The sequence below is a fragment of the Littorina saxatilis genome, linkage group LG3 (assembly GCF_037325665.1).
Source record: "Littorina saxatilis isolate snail1 linkage group LG3, US_GU_Lsax_2.0, whole genome shotgun sequence".
Lineage (NCBI taxonomy): Eukaryota > Metazoa > Mollusca > Gastropoda > Littorinimorpha > Littorinidae > Littorina > Littorina saxatilis.
This window is the reverse complement of record NC_090247.1, coordinates 44,302,581-44,324,980: the sequence shown is the minus strand read 5'-3', so window position 1 is coordinate 44,324,980 and position 22,400 is coordinate 44,302,581. Positions and strand designations below refer to the sequence as shown.

General features: G+C 42.2%; 1 protein-coding gene across 1 annotated transcript in view; it reads right to left on the bottom strand.

The window, feature by feature from the left end:
- LOC138962464 (centrosomal protein of 290 kDa-like) overlaps window positions 1–22,400 on the bottom strand; it is a 58,843-nt gene that overhangs the window by 4,850 nt on the left and 31,593 nt on the right. The window contains exons 35-50 of the mRNA XM_070334289.1: window positions 21,905–22,132; window positions 20,791–21,018; window positions 20,182–20,336; window positions 19,669–19,882; window positions 18,884–19,021; window positions 17,955–18,069; window positions 17,314–17,423; window positions 16,684–16,818; window positions 16,064–16,203; window positions 10,311–10,455; window positions 9,095–9,220; window positions 6,693–6,836; window positions 3,969–4,070; window positions 3,462–3,626; window positions 2,724–2,846; window positions 653–880 (exon numbers count right to left, since the gene is read on the bottom strand). Of these exons, the coding sequence (XP_070190390.1) occupies window positions 653–880; window positions 2,724–2,846; window positions 3,462–3,626; window positions 3,969–4,070; window positions 6,693–6,836; window positions 9,095–9,220; window positions 10,311–10,455; window positions 16,064–16,203; window positions 16,684–16,818; window positions 17,314–17,423; window positions 17,955–18,069; window positions 18,884–19,021; window positions 19,669–19,882; window positions 20,182–20,336; window positions 20,791–21,018; window positions 21,905–22,132 (2,496 nt within the window). The remainder of the gene's footprint in view (window positions 1–652; window positions 881–2,723; window positions 2,847–3,461; window positions 3,627–3,968; window positions 4,071–6,692; window positions 6,837–9,094; window positions 9,221–10,310; window positions 10,456–16,063; window positions 16,204–16,683; window positions 16,819–17,313; window positions 17,424–17,954; window positions 18,070–18,883; window positions 19,022–19,668; window positions 19,883–20,181; window positions 20,337–20,790; window positions 21,019–21,904; window positions 22,133–22,400) is intronic.

Below are 22,400 nucleotides of genomic sequence, written 5' to 3'. Positions count from 1 at the left end.
TAAAGATCGGTCCAGTAGTTTGGTCCGAATCGCTCTACACACACACACGCACAGACACACACACACACACACATACACCACGACCCTCGTCTCGATTCCCCCTCTATGTTAAAACATTTAGTCAAAACTTGACTAAATGTAAAAAAACAGCAATGGTAAGAACATGTCTGGATGGGTCATCCTTCAGGCAATGAACACATGGTATGTTTTTGCATACAATGAGGTCACATGTAAAAGATGGCATGTGAAGAATACACAAAAAATCTTCTTATTTTTTTAATGTTACTATTTTTAACAAGTGAAAACCAGAAAACAAGGCTTTTTACAAGGTACTGCAGCCTTATGCACCTGAAACTATCTTTTAGCCAAGGAAGCTCCCAAGTCTGTAATACTTTGGAACCCTTCTTTTCAGACTTCCAAAAACCTGAGAAAATCCGGAGGGATTTTTTAAAATGGAGGTACTAATACATAGATTATGATCAGAAAATCTTTGTTAAAAAAGGTCTTAAAAGAGAGGAAGTCTAAAATGGGGGGGGGGGGGGGGGGGGGGGGTCTTAAAAGCAGGGTTCCACTGTACACCCAAATGAAAGGTGTGAAGACAACCAGCAGCTACAATGAACAGCCGCAACGCGCAAGCTAAAGTCCAACCAACCTTCTTCTCATTGTCAGCCTCCAGCGCCTTGATCTTCTCCTCGTAGGTGCGTGTGATGACGGCCGACTTCCAGCCCTGCTGGTCGTTAGCGATGGAGGTGGAGCTTGGTCGCTTGGCCGCCTCGATCTCCAGCTTGGTCTTGGTGTCCAGCAGTTCTCGCTCGCTCTGCTCCCCGCGCAGTTCCACGTTGCGCAGCTGTACACGCAGCTTCTCGTTCGTCTCCCTTTCCTGTACAAACAACCAAGTCCGGGTCAGTATTTTCATTTCATTTCATTTACCGTATTTGACGGATTAAAAGACGCACCGTTTTATAAGCCGCACCCCCGACTTTAAAAAAAAAATTGGGACGAGCCACGTATAGGCCGCGTCACTATATTAGCCGCCGTGGAAAAAAATATAATCAGATCGTGTCAATCAATCAAAACAACCAGGCAAATGAAAGTACGGCCGTTATTTGGCGAAATCGGCTCCGAGAATAAACAAGTGAAACAAAGAAGAAAAGTGAAAAAGTTTGAAGAAAAATATCACACACACAATTTGTAATCAACACACACATGTAGTCCCGCCCGGAATAAGCTTTTTTGGGATGATTTACGACTTTTGCGCACATTCGAGCAGACAAAAACACAACATGGCGGCTCTCGCTCCTCCAACTATCGCGAGACAAAAAAAACCAAAATTTCGCGCACGCGAGATCCTGATACATCCGGTGTTTCTCTGTACGCTATCTTGTCACGACGACTTGTTCACAAACGAAGATTCGCGAAAGTAAGAGAAAAGCGCCGAGTCTTTAGTAGAGAGCTAATAAAGTACCGGTAATCGCTAATTGAGCGAAATGAAAATCCGCGGCGACTTCCATTAGGTGAATGCTATTCAAGTTTAGGTAACGTTTTAACCGCATCTTTTTATAAGCCGCAATGCGATTTTTTTTGAAAAAAAGTCGCGGCTTGTAGTCCGTCAAATACGGTACTTTATTATCCTACATACGTGAGAGAGACACCCGTGAGATAATAATCGTTCAAATCACATGAGTGTATATCATCTAAATGAGGTCATGTCAAGCAAGTCTGGCAGGGACCTGTTTTTCCACTGCTTATGATGCCAAAGTCACCGAGACAAACGTCATTATAGAAACAAAAATTGCGCTCGCTAATTACCCTCGATGAATCTTTAGAACTAACACGTCACGCCACACTTTCAGAGTGACGTTTCTTTGCTTTGACGTAATAGATTGCACGAGGCTTTCGCTCGCAGTTCAATATTTAAAAAAACAACTCGTGTAAATCTGGTACGACACAGCAAGCCATGTAGTATTCTCTATTTATCCCAATGCTGGGACATTTGGGTCGCTTCCTCCCAATGGAAAGCTAGCAACAAAAAGAATCGCGCTACCTGGGTGTGTGCGTGTTTAGGTTTTAATCAGCCACCTGCACTTATGGCAGAATAACCGAGGTCTTTTACGTGCCACTATGTTGACACTGGGGTGGGACATAGATACCGTCTAAAGTTGACCCGTGTCCGTCCCGGCCTGACTAGTAGGGTCCCCATTGCTTTTCCTCCTGAAAGTTGTTAGCCTGATCTCAAAACTAAAATAAATTGACATACTTTTCCAGTCACACAAACTGTTTTTCTAGTTTAATGGTTGTCCTATATTGAGCCCAAAGTTGACTTAACCAAGACTTTTACCGCAAATTCAGCAGCAAAGCTTGGTGAAGCGAGCGTTGTGAAGTAGACTTTTACCCCCACATTCCAACATTTTCCCAAGCGGTGGGAACTATACTTAAGGGTTTGACTGTCATCTCCAGTGAGCACGTTTTGATAAATTTATTTCACAATTGCTTTAACCTCTCTAGCTTTATTTACCTGAACTTTGAAGCTAATTTTCTGGAGTTGTGTGACAAATTCCAACTTCAAAATATTCGGCTCATGCAAAACATTCTGGAGAATGATCAGCAAGAAACACACACATAACAAGAAGATGAAGGTGAACTTTTGAAAACAAAGAAAAGTAACACATACATGCAAAACAAGAAATCAGAAATGTTTTAGAAAACAAAGAATAAGGCCTGACCTTGGCTAGCTCTTTACGCATCTGCTCATAATCGTTCATCATCTTGGCTGTGCCCTTCTGCTGTGAGGTGTAGCGCTCGCTGAGTGTGGCTCCCACTTGCTGGCGCAGCTCTCCCATCTGATCCTGGGGGACAGAGACATGGACAGCTTGTCAAAATCAACAGCAATGCACACCGATGTTTACTTACATTGGCCAAATGATCTCCATTTTCGTGACGTTTGCACACCATTGTCCGAGACACTAACCTGACAATATACCATGAGAAAATATAGGATGACACATACAGGTTCCTAGGATAGGTAGAAGTTTGGTACTGTGATCACATGAGAAGGTGAAAGGTGCTTTGTCTAACTCCAGTGGTCTTCACAATAAATGCCAGAAGATTCTTCTTCCCAATAATGGCAGAGAGAGTAGAGGTGCCTTGGTTCAGCAGGCAGAGCACTCGTCTCAAGCACAGCCTACCAGTGAAATAAGCTTGTCCGATATGACATGGTTGTGTGTGTCCATGTGTGTGTGTGTGTGTGTGTGTGTGTGTGTGTGTGTGTGTGTGTGTGTGTGTGTGTGTGTGTGGTTGTTTATGTGTGTGTGTGCGTGTGTGTGTGCATGTGTGTGTGTGCGCATGAGGGCGTGTATGCATGAGGGCGTGTGTGAGAGCGTGCATGCATGCGTGCATGTGTGTGCTACACCCTTGCATGTGCCAACGGGCACACAAAGAAACAGCTTTCTACACCCTCTTACTTTGAGTCCCTCATTTTCTCGTTTGAGCAGGGCGATCTGCTCTCCGCCGACCACGCCCGGCGCTTTCTTCAGCTTCTCGTTCTCCTGCTGCACTCGCTCCACCACCTTCTTCAGCAAGGCGATCGTCTTCTCCAGCTCTCGTGTGCTCTTGCCGCTCTCGCCAAACTGAAACACATGCCCCCAAACATCAGCATATGCATATGTGCACACACACTGGTCCATGTGCATATATGCATACATATACATGCAAAAATGTGAGTATGCATACCAAACAAAAGGTCTTCTGCTGAACACAGGTTTTAGATAATTATTTACAGTTTAAAAATACGTCAGTGTAGGAAAAAGAGTAGCAAGTAACACTAAAGTTTACACATTATAAACCTTTTAACATCTTCTTCATCTACACCTCTAAAAACACTTTTCTTTCTCAAACACAACAATGCAACAACAACAAATGTTTTTTTACAAAGTAAAACGGCAGAGACAAAGATCCAGAAGTTAACTCACCCGTCGAATACTGGAAGCAGCCGACCTGGCAGAGTCGCCAGACAGATGGGCGTTTTCATGCTTTAGCGCCTCCACATACTTCTGTAGGTCTGATATGCGCTCCTGTAAGGACAATCAACAATCAGGGTTTCAACAGTAAAAGAGAATACAGTCGACTCCGGTTAATCGGCCACTTGGGACTGACTGAATTATGGCCGATTATCCGAAGTGGCCGATTATCCGAACATCGCATCGGGAAGTTCCTCAGAACAAAAATGTTGGATGTTGGAAGTTACTTATGGTAGTGGAAAGCGGAAGTTTCGTGCATTGGCATACGTGCTCTACATGTCTCCAAAAAAGGTGTCCAGTGTCGTCTGCTCCTGTTTGGCACTGGCACGTTTCCTCACTGCAGCACTGTGCCTACCAATCAGACGGAGGGCCCTGTCCCATTTTGTGAGCCACTCTTCAAACAAACCTCCCGTCATCCATGCATTCTTGTTTGCTCTGTAAGTGACCGGCATTTTTTCTTTTTCGATCCCCTCGAAACACCTTAGATTTTGGCTCTTTCCAAGGATCAGAAGTTTCTGCTTGTCACTGCCGACATGTTTGCGCAGCACATGACATGACAGTTATCCGATCCATCGCTTTTTTTGAACCACTCAACTTTTCTTTTGAGAAACACAGAGTTCCATCGAGTGTTGCCCGGAAGAACAGACCAGTCTCATCTGCATTGTACACATCGTCATTGTTAGGAAACGCTGCCGTTGCTGAACTTTGGTTCAGTTTTGTGTGTTGCATGTAGTTGACTTATTTGTACTTTGTGGAAAAGTACCGATATTATATTTTGTAAACACAATATTTATGTTTGAACGAGAATGCAGGTGAACTTTCTAGTCCTGTCAAAACAAGTTGTTTACCACGTTGTTTTGAGTCGTGGGTTCGTGGCGTTCGCTCGGATTAAGTGCGTCGGCGCTTTTGATGTACGTCACAGAGAATGTCACTATTCTAGTCCATTCTATTCATCTAATTTTAGTTGTATCATGTTCGGTCTGGAATATTCTCGAGATTGAGTATTTACTATATAGGCCAGCGTGATTTTTATGTGAAAAAGCTTCTACTTTGAGTTCTGCTACGATGTGCAGTTGTATGTATGGAATGCTAAATAAATCCTCGAACTCAATTTGACGAGTTGTTTTCTGCTGCAGCGAAGACGGGCGACGTAGAATAAAAGAACACAACTATACGACGTTTGAGAACTTGTAGCAATCTCAAGTGTCGTGTAACAGTCATCTTCATAGCCTTCTAGAAGTCCCTGCATGCGTTCGTTAATCCACTTTTCTGCACCAGCATGGTCTGCCGAATTTTTTTCACCATAGGCTTTTTTTAACTTGATGCTGTGACGGATTTTCCAGCGAGATAACCATCCTTCCGTAGCTGTAAACGTTTTGCCAAACTGCTCTCCAAACTGTTCAGCCTTCACTTTCAGCATTGGTCCGCTTACAACTTGTTTTTTCTCATGAAGCATATTGACCCAATCAACCAATGCCTCGTCCACTTCATCGTCTTTTCCTCCTCTTTTCTTTGAGACAGACAAGTGTCCACCTACAGCTTCACTCCTGAGATGATCCTCGTCGTTAATCCATTGACAAAGGGTTTTTCTTGGGACCCCTAACTGATTTGCAAGCTGCAATTTTGATGTGTTAGGCGGATATCCTTTCATTTTGTCCAAGAATTCAAGTTTTTTCAAGACGCTGTAGTCTTTCCTTTTCGTCGCCATGGTTTGTGCAAAGAGGCTTCCGGCACAAGCAAGTCAGTGTTTGACTGTCAGTTGTTTTGATCACAGTGTGTAAACTCAGTAAACTCACTGGCAGACCTTTGTGCTGTCATGTGAGTAATGATCATTGAACCACTCACAAAAACGTGAAAAGTGTGAGGTGGCCGTTTAGCCGATGTGCAAAGTTTTTGTGGTGGCCGATTAACCAAACATTTTAACACATAACTATGAAGAAAAGATTCGGTCCCAGGGAAAATTGGCTGATTATCCGGAATTGGCCGATTATCCGGATGGCCAACTAACCGGAATTGACTGTACCAGTAGGTAAGGCATATGTGTGCAGAGATGATAGAGACAATACAACAAAAGAAGTATAAGAGAGCAATTGTAAACAGTGAAACAAGTATCCTCACGCACATATACAAATACAGATACACACAGACATTGTATGCTAAGGCTGAAATCACACTGAACTACTTTTTGAATGCAGCCTGAGCATGCAATGTCTGTGTGTATCTGTATTTGCATAGGTGAACCTCAGAACAGATACAATTATTAAAGTCAAGGAATTCGTCCAATTGCAAACCAAAGTCCCGTATTTATGTTAGGATGGACGTAACGGTACCTCAAAGAGATTGGGTCATGGTTGTGGACAGAGTGAGAGAGTAGGGCCAGATATACTTCTAGCTAAGCTGTCTGAGGAACAGAGAGAATGTGGAAGAAAACCTACAACAAGAAAGCTGGCAGCATGTGTAAAACACAGACAGCACATGAACTATACATTGGAAACCACCCCCCCCCCCCACCCCTCCTTTTAAGACTTCAAAAGATCTGAGAAATAAGTCTGAAAAAGGGAGTATTAAATTGAGGTAAATTTACAGAGGTTATGAACAAACAAATGTGAAAAAGCAAGGTCTTAAAAGAGAGGAAGTGTAACATTGGGGGATCCTAAAAGGGGGGATCCACTGTACCTTCATTCTGGGCACATCCTTGCGTGCTGCTTCAACTTCAAAGCGGAGTTCCATGCTTTCTTCAGAGAGACGCAGCACTTCTCGCTGCAGCTCCTGGTTCTTCTCAAACAGCCGCTGGTATTCATTGACATCTACTCCTCCCTCCTGAAAACATAGGCAAACATTGAGGTACCGTTACGTTCATCCTGACATAAGTACGGGACTTTGGTTTGCAATTGGATGAATTCCTTGACTTCAATAATTGTATCTGTTCTGAGGTTCACCTCCTGTCAGTGTTACAGAATGGTATACATGGACATGGGTAGACACTCACCGAAGAAATCTGTGTGTGCTTGTGTGTGTGTGTGTGTGTGTGTGTGTGTGTATCTCAAACACTTCCCAACATATTTGTATGAAAATGAGTTCACACATTTTTGAGGGCATTTGCTTTGTGTGTGTGTGTGTTTGTGTGTGTGTGTATGTGTGTGTGTGTGTGTGTGTGTGTGTGTGTGTGTGTGTGTGGTGTGTGTGTGTGTGTGTTAGTGTGTGTGTGTATGTGTGTGTGTGTTAGTGTGTGTGTGTTAGTGTTAGTGTTAGTGTGTGTGTATGTGCGTGTGTGTGTTTGTATGTGTGTATGTGTGTGTGTGTGTGTGTGTGTGTGTGTGTGTGTGTGTGTGTGTGTGTGTGTGAGTGAGTGAGTTTTTGTGTGCATGTGCGTGTACATGAGTATGTACATGCATGATGCATGCATGCTCGAGTGTGTGTGTAAAATCAACATGCCTAGAAAAACATTGCATCTTTAACAGTTTGTCATCAAGCATGTTTCTGTTCTTCTTTATCTAGTTTGTCAAGCCATTCTTGCTTTTTACATTTAGTCAAGTTTTGACTGAATGTTTTAACGTAGAGGGGGGAATCGAGACGAGGGTTACGTGGTGTATGTGTGTGTGTGTATGTGTGTAGAGCGATTTAGAGAAAATTACTAGACCGATCTTCATGAAATTTTACATGGGAGTTCCTGGGTATGATATCCCCAGACGTTTTTTTCATTTTTTTTATAAATGTCTTTGATGACGTCATATCCGGCTTTTCGTGAAAGTTGAGGCGGCACTGTCACGCTCTCATTTTTAAACCAAATTGGTTGAAATTTTGGTCAAGTAATTTTTGACGACGCCCGGACTTTGGTATTGCCTTTCAGATTGGAGGCTTACAAATTAATTAATGAGTTTGCTCATTAAAGTTGTCATTAAAATCGATTTTTTGCAAACAGATTTAAAATTGATTGCATCGTATTCTTCATGACATTCTGAATCTAAAAATATATACATATGTCATGTTTACTCTTGAAATGTGATCACAATTAACGAAAATAGATTAATTAGTCTTACGATTAAAATTTAAGAAATCGATCCAAAAATGATTTCATCTTATTCTTGTACTGGGTGGCCGAGTGGTAACGCACTTGCGCTCGGAAGCGAGAGGTTGCGAGTTCGACCCTGGGTCAGGGCGTTAGCAGTTTTCTCCCCCCTTTCCTAACCTAGGTGGTGGGTTCAAGTGCTAGTCTTTCGGATGAGACGAAAAACCGAGGTCCCTTCGTGTACACTACATTGGGGTGTACACGTTAAAGAACCCACGATTGACAAAAGGGTCTTTCCTGGCAAAATTGTATAGGCATAGATAAAAATGTCCACCAAAATACACGTGTGACTTGGAATAATAGGCCGTGAAAAGTAGGATATGCGCCGAAATGGCTGCGATCTGCTGGCCGATGTGAATGCGTGATGTATTGTGTAAAAAAATTCCATCTCACACGGTATAAATAAATCCCTGCGCCTTGAATATGTTCGCGATATAAATTGCATAAAATAGAAATAAAAAAAATAAAAAATAAATCCCTGCGCTTAGAACTGTACCCACGGAATACGCGCGATATAAGCCTCATATTGATTGATTGATTGATTCTTTATCGTTTCCTGATTCCAAAAACATATAGATATGATAGGTTGTATTCAAAACAAGCTCAGAAAGTTAACACGAATACAGAAAAGCGCGCTTTCCTGCTTAGCACAATACGCTACCGCGCTATTCTGGCGTGTGCATACCACTGCGTTTTGCACGTGGGAGGTGAGCGATTTCCTTCTCGCGGGGATTGACGAAGCTGTACTGTTTTGGTGAAAAAAATACAGTGCGTTCAGTTTCATTCCGTGAGTTCGACAGCTTGACTAAATGTAGTAATTTTGCCTTACGCGACTTGTTTACAATTTATTTTATTACTTTAAAAAAAAATCTTTTTAACCAAACCGCATCCTGCTTTTCACAAATGCTGAGACATAAGACAATGAAGACACAGCCACTGTAATCAAAATATTGTCAGCACATGAGAAACTCTTCCTTTTTCAGACTAATGAGATAGAAACAAGAAAGACCTTTGGGCGATGAGCAAGGGCTCGCTCAAGCTGCTCGATCTGCTCACGGAGATGAGTGTTCCTCATCTGGACTTCCTTGATGCCTGCGTCCCGACTCATCAGGTCGTGTTTCTTCAGCTCTCGGATCTGATGGGCAAAAAGAGAATGCTAGTTCACGAAAGACAACAACATTGTAAATGCAAATTTTTCTAGGCTAAATTTCAAAAGATGGCAGGTGACAGGTTGTGAGGTCAAATTTTGTACACTGTACTCAAAGACACTTTATTGTAACCAAAGACAAAATACATTGGGGGGGGGGGGGTTGATTGTTTACAGACTATTCTATATATTTAAATATTAGTCTGATAAAGAGTCTTGTGATACGTATTCAGTTTTGACGACTATGTCATTCTGCAATCAAATGGTATCCTTGCAACCTCCACTGCAGTGCCCATATCATGAACGATAACAAATAAATAAAACAAACACAACGACCACCAGATCAATAACACAAGCAAAGCTCAAGTACTCCAGGTGCAAAGAGTAAGGCAAAAAAAAAAAAAAAAGGTGTGGTTACGGTAACATAGCCAAAAAAAATAGGGTAGGTAGGTCGGCAATCACTTTTTTTTTTTTTAACTTTTTTTTCTAATGTGTACAAATTAAACCTACTTGACAGGGAAATAAGTGTGCGACTCGGGCGCTTTCGCTTTCATTGCGTTTTTTGCACTCGTTTTTTGTTTTTGTTTTTGTGACAAATGTAATAAAAAGTTATAGGATCGGCCCCTAAAAATAGGGTAGGTCGGGTTACCGTAACCACACCTATTTTTTTTTTAGGCCTAATGACAGCAGAGAATGGATCACTATTGCGACCAATGATAGAATAAAGGCATGTGCATCCAAACATATATCAGGCTGCTGGGGTATACTTCTACTTCAAAGGTTGCATTCTTCTCATATGAGCCCATATGAAACTGATTTGACTCTTGAGTTGGATTCCCCCAAAATCGATAATGACTGTTTAAAAGAAAGCGGAAAAACGGCCAATCAAACCCAAGTTTTTGTTTCAGTGCAAAACACAAGTGTACATGGGAGTTGCAGCCCATGAACAAACAAAAAAACACAGCTATGTTGGCAGAAAACTCAATGTCGAAACAACACACATCAAAGTAAACAAACAAATTTAAAAGAAAAGGCACAAAAAAAGAGAAAAAAAAAGAAAAGTAATTGGGATAAGCACCTCCTCCTCTAGCCTGAAGTTGATCTGGCGGAGGTCCTCCTTGTCGTGGTCGGGGTGGGAGCGGGGGGCAGCGCCTAGTGCCGGTGCAGCGGTGCGGCTGATCACCTTGGTCTTGCTCTCCAGCGCATCCTTCTCTTTGTGGGTTCTGCACACCATAAGTCACAGCAAATCATCACCCACTGAATTCCTCACTTGCAGTCACGTCACCACACTGTGTGGGGTGTTTTTTTGGGGGTGTTTTTCAACATTCTTTTTTTTTTTTACTTGTCCAAATGTGTAACTCAAGCTCTCTGCTCTGGTAGAAAAGAATAGCTGTAGACTTAAAATTATTGCTGTGAATGTTCCTACTCTTGGAATGATAAATTGCTGAGTCGACTCCTGTCAATGTCTTCTGACTAAATACACATTTTCACAGATTTTCTGTTCAACACAACTACTAAAATTCCAAAGCTTTCCAAAACTCTCATGAAATTGTTCAAAATGTCATAGCTGAAAAAAAAAGACTCTTCAATGTTCTCAAACTGTTCAAAACTGTGGGAGCCCTGCTGTATTATATTGTGTTGAAAATAAAGTTATTTTTTGTGCATCTGTGATAGACAATGTATGGAAGAAAAAGGCAACAGACTGAGGCAAACGACACTCTGACAAAAGTTCATGTTAACACTGCATGCCACACACACACACACACACACACACACACACACACACACACACACACACACACACAATCACACACACACTGTGTAGCAGAAACGATTTTAAACAAAGTAAACAGACCAACCCCTCACTTACTGCACAATCCTGTTTTCTCACACACTGCAGGAGAATTTCAGTGTATGATATCCATTCACAAATCTATCTCTGCCATGCACGAATGTTGCTTTTCAACATGTATTTGGCCATCAAGAAAACCATGTTCTGTAGTGACCGCACGCACCTGAATGCATTGTTTTTTGACACTCACTCACACACACTCTCTCTCTCTTTGTTAACCGGCTACACAGTGTCAACATGCCTGAACCTGCGTCAGTAGTGACGACCTTGACCTTGTCTGGGCTATAGTCTGTTTCGACTTTTTACCACACTGGCACGAAGTAGGCCTTTTCAGGCAAGACAGAGCTCTCTCTCTCTCTCTCTCCCCTCCCTATCTCTCACTCGATCCCTCTCTCTACCTCTTTCCCCCACTATCTCTATCCCAACCTCTCTCTTTCCCAACCTCTCTCTCCCTAACCCTCTCTCTTTCCCAACCTCTCTCTCCCTACCCCTCTCTCTTTCCCAACCTCTCTCTCCCTACCCCTCTTTCTCCCTACCTCTCTCTCTTTCCCAACCTCTCTCTCCCTACCTCTCTCTCTTTCCCAACCTCTCTCTCTCCCTACCCCTCTCTCTTTCCCAACCTCTCTCTCCCTACCCCTCTCTCTTTCCCAACCTCTCTCTCCCTACCCCTCTCTCTTTCCCAACCTCTCTCTCTCCCTACCCCTCTCTCTTTCCCAACCTCTCTCCCTCTCTCTCTCCCTACCCCTCTCTCTTTCCCAACCTCTCTCTCTCCCTACCCCTCTCTCTTTCCCAACCTCTCTCTCTCCCTACCCCTCTCTTTCCCAACCTCTCTCTTCCTACCCCTCTCTCTTTCCCAACCTCTCTCTCCCTACCCCTCTCTCTTTCCCAACCTCTCTCTCTCCCTACCCCTCTCTCTTTCCCAACCTCTCTCTCTCCCTACCCCTCTCTCTTTCCCAACCTCTCTCTCTCCCTACCCCTCTCTCTTTCCCAACCTCTCTCTTCCCTTTCTCTCCCTCCACATCTGCTCTGGAATAACTTTACATTCTGCCAGAACAACAAACAACCAACAGATCCCCTTTCAATAACTGATCACTGTTCAAATACATTTCAATACAATATTTCCTCCTTGAAAAGAATGTTATCACACAGACAACATGACAACATACTTTTCAAAAGTTCTATTTGTCTGAAAAATTGTCTACACCTGATCAATGAAATTGAAAAGCAGAAAATTAAGCACTTTGACATTTTCTCTGACAACGTGTGTAGTTTCAAAATACTAGCAACTATAACAAGTATGAGGGGCTGGAGTGGAAGTGTGGAGATAATAGTATGTATCACTGCTATTGAAACAAATGCTAGCACTTCTGGCAGGTTGCAAGTTGGTTTGAAGAAAATGTTATCTATATCCGTGCATAAATGATAACACTACGTCAGATTCATGATAGAACACAACAAGGTTCAAACTTCCAGTATAGTACATGCTCACAGTCATCTCACACTTTAGAACAAAGAAAAAGAACTAAGCATTTTTGTTAAAAACAAACAAGCTCAAAGAACATGAGCAAAGTAACAAACCAACCAACCAACCAACCAACCACAACAACAAAACCCTCACAAAAAGAAAAAAACATACACTTGTTACGTAATGGCAATTATAGAAAGTAAATGAGTGAAACTGAACATAATATGAAATCAGCGGTATAGGCCCAACTTGAGTAGAACCAAAGTATCAAGTCCTTTATGCTATGTTTTTGCAAAAGGGGCAATGAATACTCAATAAAACTTTGCACAGCATAAAAAACTTTCATTATGCTTTACTAAAATTATATCAATGTTACTACTGTACAGAAAATGCTTTTCAGGGAAATGAACGACCTTTTTATTTAAAGGTACATAATTACAAAATGAAGTGACAACTGGGAGATTTCAGTATTGACCGACATTTATAATACACTGGATAATGCATGTTTTACTTCTGTTTTTGTGGTGTTTTTTTCTTCTTTTGGGCACAAAGCCATATGTATAAGCCCATATATTGCCAAAGCACTTTGATAAGCAGCAGACCTGCCTACCCCAAAAATTACAAGGAGTAATGAGCCCAGCCAAAAAGAGTAATCTGGTGGTAGAAAGAGTAGTTTTTCGTTGCCAAAAGTAACGGCCATCAGTGGGTGTGACTAAAAGGAGAACCCAAATGAAGAATATGACACTACCTTGCCTGTAGACATCCTCATTTTTCTCCCAACGGAGAAATAGTTGTTCATAAAGTCTTGCAGGACACAAACATTCTTCTGCACACTTTCTGTTCATATTAGTTGCTTCGCAAAAATAAAATGTCATTGATTTTATCAAATTGTGAAGTCAGTCAAAACGACCAAAGAACACAGCACTGGGAAACTACAGGCAGGTTTCACAGTATTGTGTTCAGCAATTTACTATTTACACACTCAAATTCTACAAAATAAATGTTGGCACACAATTCAAAGGACATGTTTTTCCAACAAAGTGAGTTTGTTACAACTAAAAACAGTAATTTTTTTTATAGTCCTGGTCCTTATTTATATCTAAAAACCAGGCGCAAAGCGGCATACCCTGAAAACGCAAAAAAAAGCAATACGGTCATCCTATGCATGCATATAGCTCATATAGCCAAAACCGTTGAAGATAGAAAGACATTTATTGAACAAAAAATATGCCCCACATCATTCTTAACAAGTTTTGTTCTTGTATGTATATCAAAATATTGATTCTCAAATGAATGGTTTGAAAAAATACGACTTCCGGCAGACCTAGACCGTTTTGAAGGGAAAAACCGTCTTATTTTTCAAACCATTCCTTGGCCATCAATATTTTCATATACATGTAAGACCAAAACGTGTTAAGACTGGTGTTGTGCATCTAGTTTGTTCAATAAATGTCTTTCTATCTTCAATGGTTTTGGCTAGATGAGGTAACAAGAGAAGGATATGGGCATTGGAATTACGTCAACATTTCGAGCATTGTCACAGATGAAACATTTACTGCAGGGTGCTCCTGATTAACAAACCGAGCAAAACTGAAAATTATTGAAGAGAAGACATGTCTGAACAGTTTATAAAGAGACAAGTTTGCAATCATTTGTAAACACCATTATTGTATGGAGGAGTAACTGTTCCCCTACCCCCTAAGAAGGTATTTCTGTCCGTCAACCACGTGAGCGATCGCCACAAATCGAGGCATCACTCGCATTTCAGTTTGGACACACCGGCTGATTGCAAATGCACAGTACGTGTTTCGACACTGAAACGTGACGATTGAGCGTCAAAATAGTTTCTTAAAACAGTCGAAAATGGAGTTAAATGTGACTTCAACACTCAGTGGCGATCGTTAGAGTGGCGATTGTTACTAGACGGACACTAGAAAACCTCAGAAAATGTAATTACTTTGCGATTTTTTTAACTGAAAAACTGTTGCGGTCTTTTTCTGTCGAGCGCGAGCGTCAACGTAAAACAACGTGAGGTCACTTCCTCCCCAAACGGTTAGTTTTTGAATGAAAAGAAAAATGTGGCGATCGTTACATTGTTTAGACGGACAGGATCGCAACTTTGAAACTCGGGTCACCGTGCCTCGATCAAGGGCAAATTGACCTCGGCAACATTATAACTCACTTCAAGGGTGCACAAACTTGTATTTACAGTATACAAAATTAGGTAAACTTGTGTTTTTGTCCTGTGAAATCACAATTAGTTTCGATGCTCTTGATATCGCTATGCGGACGGACAGATCCGAATCCCCATACATTTTTTTTGCGGAGCTAGTATAAGTTAGAATTTGTGTTATGGATATCGATTGTTGTTGAAAAACAATCATTTCAATGTGTTCTGGCACTCTCAACCACAACAGCATTGATACTTGTGCATGTGTGTGTTGGAATTTAGTTCTTTGTTTAGTGATGCTGTGGCAAAAGTAAATTCATCCGTCCGTATTTTGACGATCGCCACCATTCACACGTACATAAATAAACACATTATAAAAAAATTCAACTTTTATTTTCAAAAAAGTATTTAAACAACAACTAGTTTGCATGTTAATACAACAAATACAGCAGATTCTCACAGATATGGATTTAAAAGACTAAGCAAATCTGAGACTATCAAAATGGCCTAATACCATGAAACCTGCCTACACTGATTGGAATGATCTAGGATGATGTGGTTGTTTGTCCCGATGTGCTTCGCACAGTCATTCTTTCCTCCGTGTGCACATGAAAAATCACTGTGGCAAAGCGAACACAACACGTGGCTTGGTCCTTTCGATAGAGGTGTTTGCCGGAGCTAGCCACTCTCGGTAACAGTGACTCGACCGCAGGACTATGAGACCCAGTCCTCTGCGGAAGAAGAAGAAGAAGCAGGTCTCTGGCATGGCCAAGATTCTGAGTAGCTGGTTTTGTACTTCTGTTGAGCGGCTTTCTTCATTTTCGCTGCAATCGGACCACCACTGTAAACAGTTTCCTTGTCAGACTCTGACGGAGACTCTTCGTCCGTCTCATGGGGATTTTTCGCGCGTCGCTTCATTGCACTGCAAAAGACGTTGTCTGCCTTGCTTGTGAACAGACCGGAAATGCGCATGTGCGCTCGCAAAGCTCGGCGAGAGCAAAAATACGGATCAGATTTATATCGAGACAAAATGCGAAAAATTGTACTTTCGGTTTCTTAAAAATCGTATTTCTATCGCGGAAAGCGTAGTGGCATAGTTTGGAATAAAAATCGTAGTAAATTACGCCCAAATCGTAAGGGTAGGCAGGTCTGAAGCAGGCATGAGATCATGAAATTGTAAAAATAAAAAGAAAGAAAGACTGGAAATATTTTGAGAAAAAAAAAGTGCTAAAACATGGGGATCTCATAATGATTTCTGGAGCTTTAAAAATGCAGAAAATCCGTGAGAAAAAAACAACAACAACAAAACTCCTGCCACATAAAGATGCTGTTGATAACCCTCACCTGTCCAATGTAGCTTTCAGGCGTTCCACTGTTCGTGAGAGTTTCTCTATTTCATCGTCTTTCTCTTTGATCTTGCTCTTCATCTTGTCGATGGTGCGCTGCCACTTCTTGCTCTCCTCCCACCGTAACGCTTCCTCCATCTACCATCACATGCATACACACATCAGACACATAGGCCTGTAGTCGACAGACATCTGATCATGCAACATGTCTGACCCGGCTATCTGAGCAGTTTTTATTCCAAACGCAGTTGTCCTGACAAACATCATAACTGTGATCATGATGATTAAAAAGCAAGAGATTCACCTTTGAATCAAAAGATCAGAAAGGTTAGTTTAAGCCTGATAATGATATTAATTGGGCGAAGTCCACTTTAAAAAGTCGACTTCACTAAGCTCGCTGCACACAGCTTTGGCACAGAATTTTTGGTAAAAGGACTTCGCAAAGTCTTCACGAAGTCAACTTAATTATTGACAAAGTAAAACATTCACAGGTACGTTGACCAAATGGTCTTTGTCGTGGAACATACAAATAATAATGAGACACCCAAAGAACTGAGCTCTTTAATGCATTGACTACTCAACATCAAGATGTTGAGAGTCATTAAGTCCAACATTTACCTTAGATTTCTCTTCTTTTTGCTCGTAGGGTTTCTCGGCGGTGTGTTTTCTCTTCAGCTCCTCCTCCAGATAACGGTTCCTGCGTCGCATGTCCTCCAGTTCTTGGATGCGCTCAACGTCCCCAGTTTGCTGCACCTAGTTATACACAGCCCATTTCACTTTCAATCAAAAACTTCAGGGTAAAAAATACGTGCTTACTATGGTGCTACATGTATAGTGTGCCTTACTGAAACAATGTTGTTGGGTTGGAAGTAACTTTCTTTTTTATTGGTAGTTTTTGTTGTTTATTCTCATTACACACACACACAAACACACACCCACCTACACCTTCACACACACACTTACTCACACACACACAGAGCCTCCAATTTTGACTGTTTTTGAACGTTTACACGGAAGAGCAGGAAGCAACAATCCCCCCCTGTAGAGACATTTGGCACCACACACCCTTAATGTTTGACCTTTCCATGAGATGTATACAGATGCAGAAGAGCACAGACAGCACAAAGCTTCACTGAGCTGACGACAAAGTGTAAAGGCTGAGGTTGTAAAATGTGTCTGGGGCTACTGCAGGAGGAAACAGTAAACACACATCAAACAAATAACCGAAACAAAGATCCTCAATCATACCTGAGACTTTTGTGAGCCGAAGCGCTCTAACTTCCTCTCCAGTTCATCCACCTCTGTCTCTAGTTTGGCTTTGGTGTTTTTCAGTTTGCTGATGGCACGCTCCTTTCGACCTAAAATAGAAATGATGAAAAATTCACAAAAACTGTGGAAACAGATGACAACACAAGTTCATCCCAGTTAAAATACACACCATTTTACACACATTCATCCTGGTTCAGATACAAATCATTAAAACTGTGTACATGGCAGGGGTCAGTGTGAGGGACCCCTGGGGGTAGGGGTCGGGCAAGTCATTCACTCATATGTCTTTTGCTTGAAACACAAAAGCAGGGCGATAAAACAAGAGACTGTTCCTAGGTCGTTTGCACACAACCTTTTCATGAGAAGGAGCTTCTTGACCTGGTTAACATTTCACTTGTGTGGCATCTCTTCTGGATTCGTGGTTAACAAGCTCCAAGCTCACTTGTATTTTTACCCCACCATTGTGGCAGCAATACTCTGTTTACAGGAGAGTGACGCATTGTTTGGTGCATGGTCGGCACTAATAGACTGACTGGTATGCCTCTTCCTTGCCTGGGTAAATGAAAATCAAACCATTTAGCTGACGGAAGATTACAGAGAATCCTAAATGCCATGCTTACTGAGTTCTTCCTTCACGTCCTCCATTTCTGTCTGCAGCAATCCCTCGCCCTCCTTGCGCTTCTTCAGCTCACGCTTTGATCGCTCTAACTGCGACTGCACATCTTCCAGCTGTTCCTGCAAACATCATCAACATCCACTTGAGTAAATGACAAACAGATAATAATGTTGTGACAAAATCTTACCAGTATTCAAATTAACATCGGCTTAAAAAAAATAAAAATAAAAAAAGTAAAAAAAGTAAAAACAATCGGCAACAAAATCAATCTGTTCAAATAAACTGAACGTGTTTTGAAACTTTTGAAAGGGAAGGTGGAGGGGAACCCTGCTCATCTGCATCTATATCTATATACGGCTTGTGTGTGTCTGTCTGTCTGTCTGTCGGTCACTTCGCGATGCACGGCCAAAGTTCTCGATGGATCTGCTTCAAATTTGGTGGGCATATTCAGATAGACCCAAAACACAATCTGGTCGATGAAAATTTTCAACACATGCTCTCAGTGCGCAGCGGTGAACCGATTTTGGTTTTTCTGTACATCCATTCCCAGTAACTCTTCCTTATGTTCTCCAGTGTTTTGCGCGTTTATCTCCCTTCCTTCGTGTGGCGTCAATCGCGAAGCCGGGTATTCGGCTCTACTTCTTCGTACCCAGCGAAGCGGGTATTCATCTAGTATAAGATAAATAACATCAGTATTTTTCCATTGCTCAGAGAGTGTGTGTGTGTGTGTGTGTGTGTGTGTGTGTGTGTGTGTGTGTGCGTGCGTGCATGGATGCATGTGTGTGCGTGTGTGTGTGTGTGTGTGTGTGTGTGTGTGTGTGTGTGTGTGTGTGTGTGTGTGTGTGTGTGTGTGTGTGTACTGCATGCATGAACGCATGCATCAATGTACTAAATGTACCGGTCAAACTCGACACAAATTCCCTGTGTACTTACAGAGATATCCTTGGTGTGTGAGTCAATAAGGCGCTGGATGTTGCGTTCCTGCTGTGCGTCTTCAGCGTGTGAGATGACGTTGTTCTGTGCCTGAGCCACCATGTCCGCTCGCAGGTCTGTCAGGGCCTTGCTCAGTGCCTGCACACATACACTCAACCAATCAGGGGTCCAGTGAAGTCTCCATCGTTTAAAGAAGAAGCTGATTTTTTATCAACAACAATAGAGATAGTATGTGCACAAAGACAAAGACACAGACTCAGAGAACACACACACACACACAAACGTACCACACAAAGATACACAACACACAAACAAAACACACACACACAAATACACACACACACACAAACACACACCAAAAAAAGATATACAACACACAAACAAAACACAGAGACATATCAATGTCACTAACAAAGAGAGGAATGAGTAGATGAAATTATTCACTTTTCATGCCTGTGCCTCCTCAGCCCTCACCCCCCGACGACTGTCCCAGTCAGGGGATTGATGATGATGATGATCTTTCTTTATTTCTTTATTTGGTGTTTAACGTCGTTTTCAACCACGAAGGTTATATCGCGACGGGGAAAGGGGGGGGGAGATGGGATAGAGCCACTTGTTAATTGTTTCTTGTTCACAAAAGCACTAAGATGATGATGATGATGCTTGACAAAAACTACAAACAAATACTCTACATCCTCCCTTTTCTCTCTCACAAACTCTTTTAAAGCTGAGCTGACTACATTTATAAGTGGTAGTGTTACAAGTGTCAGTGGGATCAGCTTTACCTGGTGTTGTTTTTCTTTCAGTGCCAGCTGGTTCTTCAGTCTCTCCACCAAGCTCTTCATGGAGGCAGTGGGCCCGCGAGTGTTGGAGTCTTTGAGGGCCGCTATCTCCTCGTTGAGCACTCGGATCTCCTTGCGCTGGTCACCGATGACCCTCTGCAGGTCGTCATGCTCTGTGCTGCGTTTGCTCTGGTACGTTGTTTGTTCCTCTTTCAGTCTATCAACGCAACAACACAATGCTTGGTCAGAATCTTTTGTTAAATCAAGAAAAGAAAATGCTTATACGACTCACCTTCATCATGTCCGATTACAGTGGAATCCCCCTTTTAAGACCCCCCCATTAGAAGACTCCCTTCCCATTTTGTCCACGGACGGTCGGCCGTCCATACAGACGGATATTGCTCAGTACTAACACTCACTGATTACTCAGGGGAGTCAAAAACAGAAGCAAAGCATACACACTCTCTCTATCTCTAACACACACACAAATATACACACTTATTTTCAACGACTTACTTTATTTTCTCTGTCTTGACATGCTTCACAGCGGTTGCCATCTCAGCACGAAGCCTGATGATTTGTTCTTCCTTCTGCTTGAGCTTTTCGTTCATGGCAACAATGGTGTTCTCCTGTTCCGCCACTGTGTCTTCCACCTCCGTCAATCGCTCCAGCTGTACAAGGCAAAGAAAGAGACCAGAACACAATGAGTAAGTCCTCTACAGTGATACCCAAATCATGCCTGTGCCAAACCATTACATACCAACACAACAAACCCATCAGAAGGGACAATGCACACACAAATAAGTGCCTTTTCGCTTGAGACTAGGTAAGAGCTAGTAAAATCATGTGGTTAAAATGCATAGTGTATCATTCATTAATGTTGTAGACCAGCTTTCAATCTCTTTTACATACACAAATACACTCAGACTACTCTCAAATTCTGTTCTACAGAACCTCCCTCTTACGACCTCCACAAATCTGAGAAAATCAGGTCTTAACAAGGAGGGAGTCTTAAAGTGTGGATACATTTGCAGAGGCTATAAAAAGAAAATCTGAAAAAGCAAGAGAAAGGTCTTAAAAAGGGAGGCTCCCTTGCATCTCTGAAAAGGGTATTGCCTGACTCACCTGTTTCTCAGAGATGGGCTGGCGGCGGGAAGCCGTGTGCTTGTTAATGAGGTCGTTAGCGGCCTGCTTGAACTTGGAGAAGGCGACATCGGAGGCAGCGTGGAGCTTGAACTGCATGGCCTTGAGCTCCTGCTCGTGACGGCGGTTCATGTCCATCATGTCCTGCCGTGCCTGGTTCAGCAGCTCCTGGTACTTCACGATCGTCTCCTCTTTCTGCTGGATGCGTTGCTGTGGGCAGAAAGGAAGAATATGAGTGTGATGACTACATAAAATACTTATCATTATAGAGTTCTTCTTCTCCTCCTCTTCTTCTGCATTCATGGGCCAAAACTCCCATGCACACTCGTGTTTAGTATGACTATTTTTACCCCCCCCCCCACCTCCCCCCCACCTCCCCCCCCCCCCCCCCCCCACACACACATTTAGGCAGCCATACACTTTCGGGGGAGTTATAGAGTTCAATTTTCTGTATAAACTTTCAGAGTTGGGCAGTTCAAATGTTGTTTTATTGTTGGGAAAACAGGTGTAAGGTTTGAAAGAAGCTATGGAATGTTGAAGAGGAATACCCAAGGATAAATCTGTCGACTTTAAGGATTCTTGAAAAGACCAGCAACCATGAAAAGTCTGCAGTATCTTGTGGAAGTGTCTTGCATTTTGCAACCACATTAACTTTCTGCTCTGTCATTTAGATGTCAATAATGATAACCACGGTCCACACTAGCATCAGGTACCAGTTATTCACCAATAATGAGTGACGTTCAGAGAGAAAAGTTTACATGCTTATTACCAAGCTTAGACTTCAGAATGCACAGACATGTCAAAGACAATTTTTCGTTTGACTGTGGGCATGACTGTAATGGACAAATAAATTGTTGATATTGTAACTGCAATTGGACAGTCTCAAAATAAAAATAAAAAGTTTTCTTGCAAGTATGAGAAACTTTGATTTCATGGTTGGAACACACCTATACATACATATATCCATAACTTAGCGAGTGAAGTCGAAGAGCAAAGGGTTGATTTCGCTTCTAAATTGACAGCAAGCTTATGTTTGTCTTCTTCCCATTCATGTGACCCACTAGTAATATACTGACAGATAAAAACAAAAGCTGACCTGTAAACTGTGCACTGTGGACTGAGCCACCTTCATGCCTTGCTGGGTCTCGTAGTCGGGCTCTGCCGTTCTGGACATGGCTTCGCTGACCTTGGCAGTGGCTCGCTCAATGATGGTGTCGCGATCAGTGGTGGCCGGCATGCGCAGCCTCAGCTCGGAGATCAGCTTCTCTCGCTCTATCAGCGTGCGTTCAGAGTCCTTCAACAGTCTCTCAAGCTCTTGTACTTTCTGGGAAAAAGTCACATTTATGTCATCAATAAATGCTGCCACAGGAATCCTCTGAATACAGAGTTCAGCTGCCTATCATGGTAATCTTCCCATTTGAATGACAGAGCTATCTTCTCCGTACCAAGCAGCCTCAAAAGTGTTGAGCAGGGATACAAAATACTAGCTGTCACAGGAATTCTGTACAATATTTCTTTGATATTGCATATGTAAAGATCAGTACATGTACTTATAACTCAATAAAGCATTTAGTGGTGGCATTAAGTGCCAA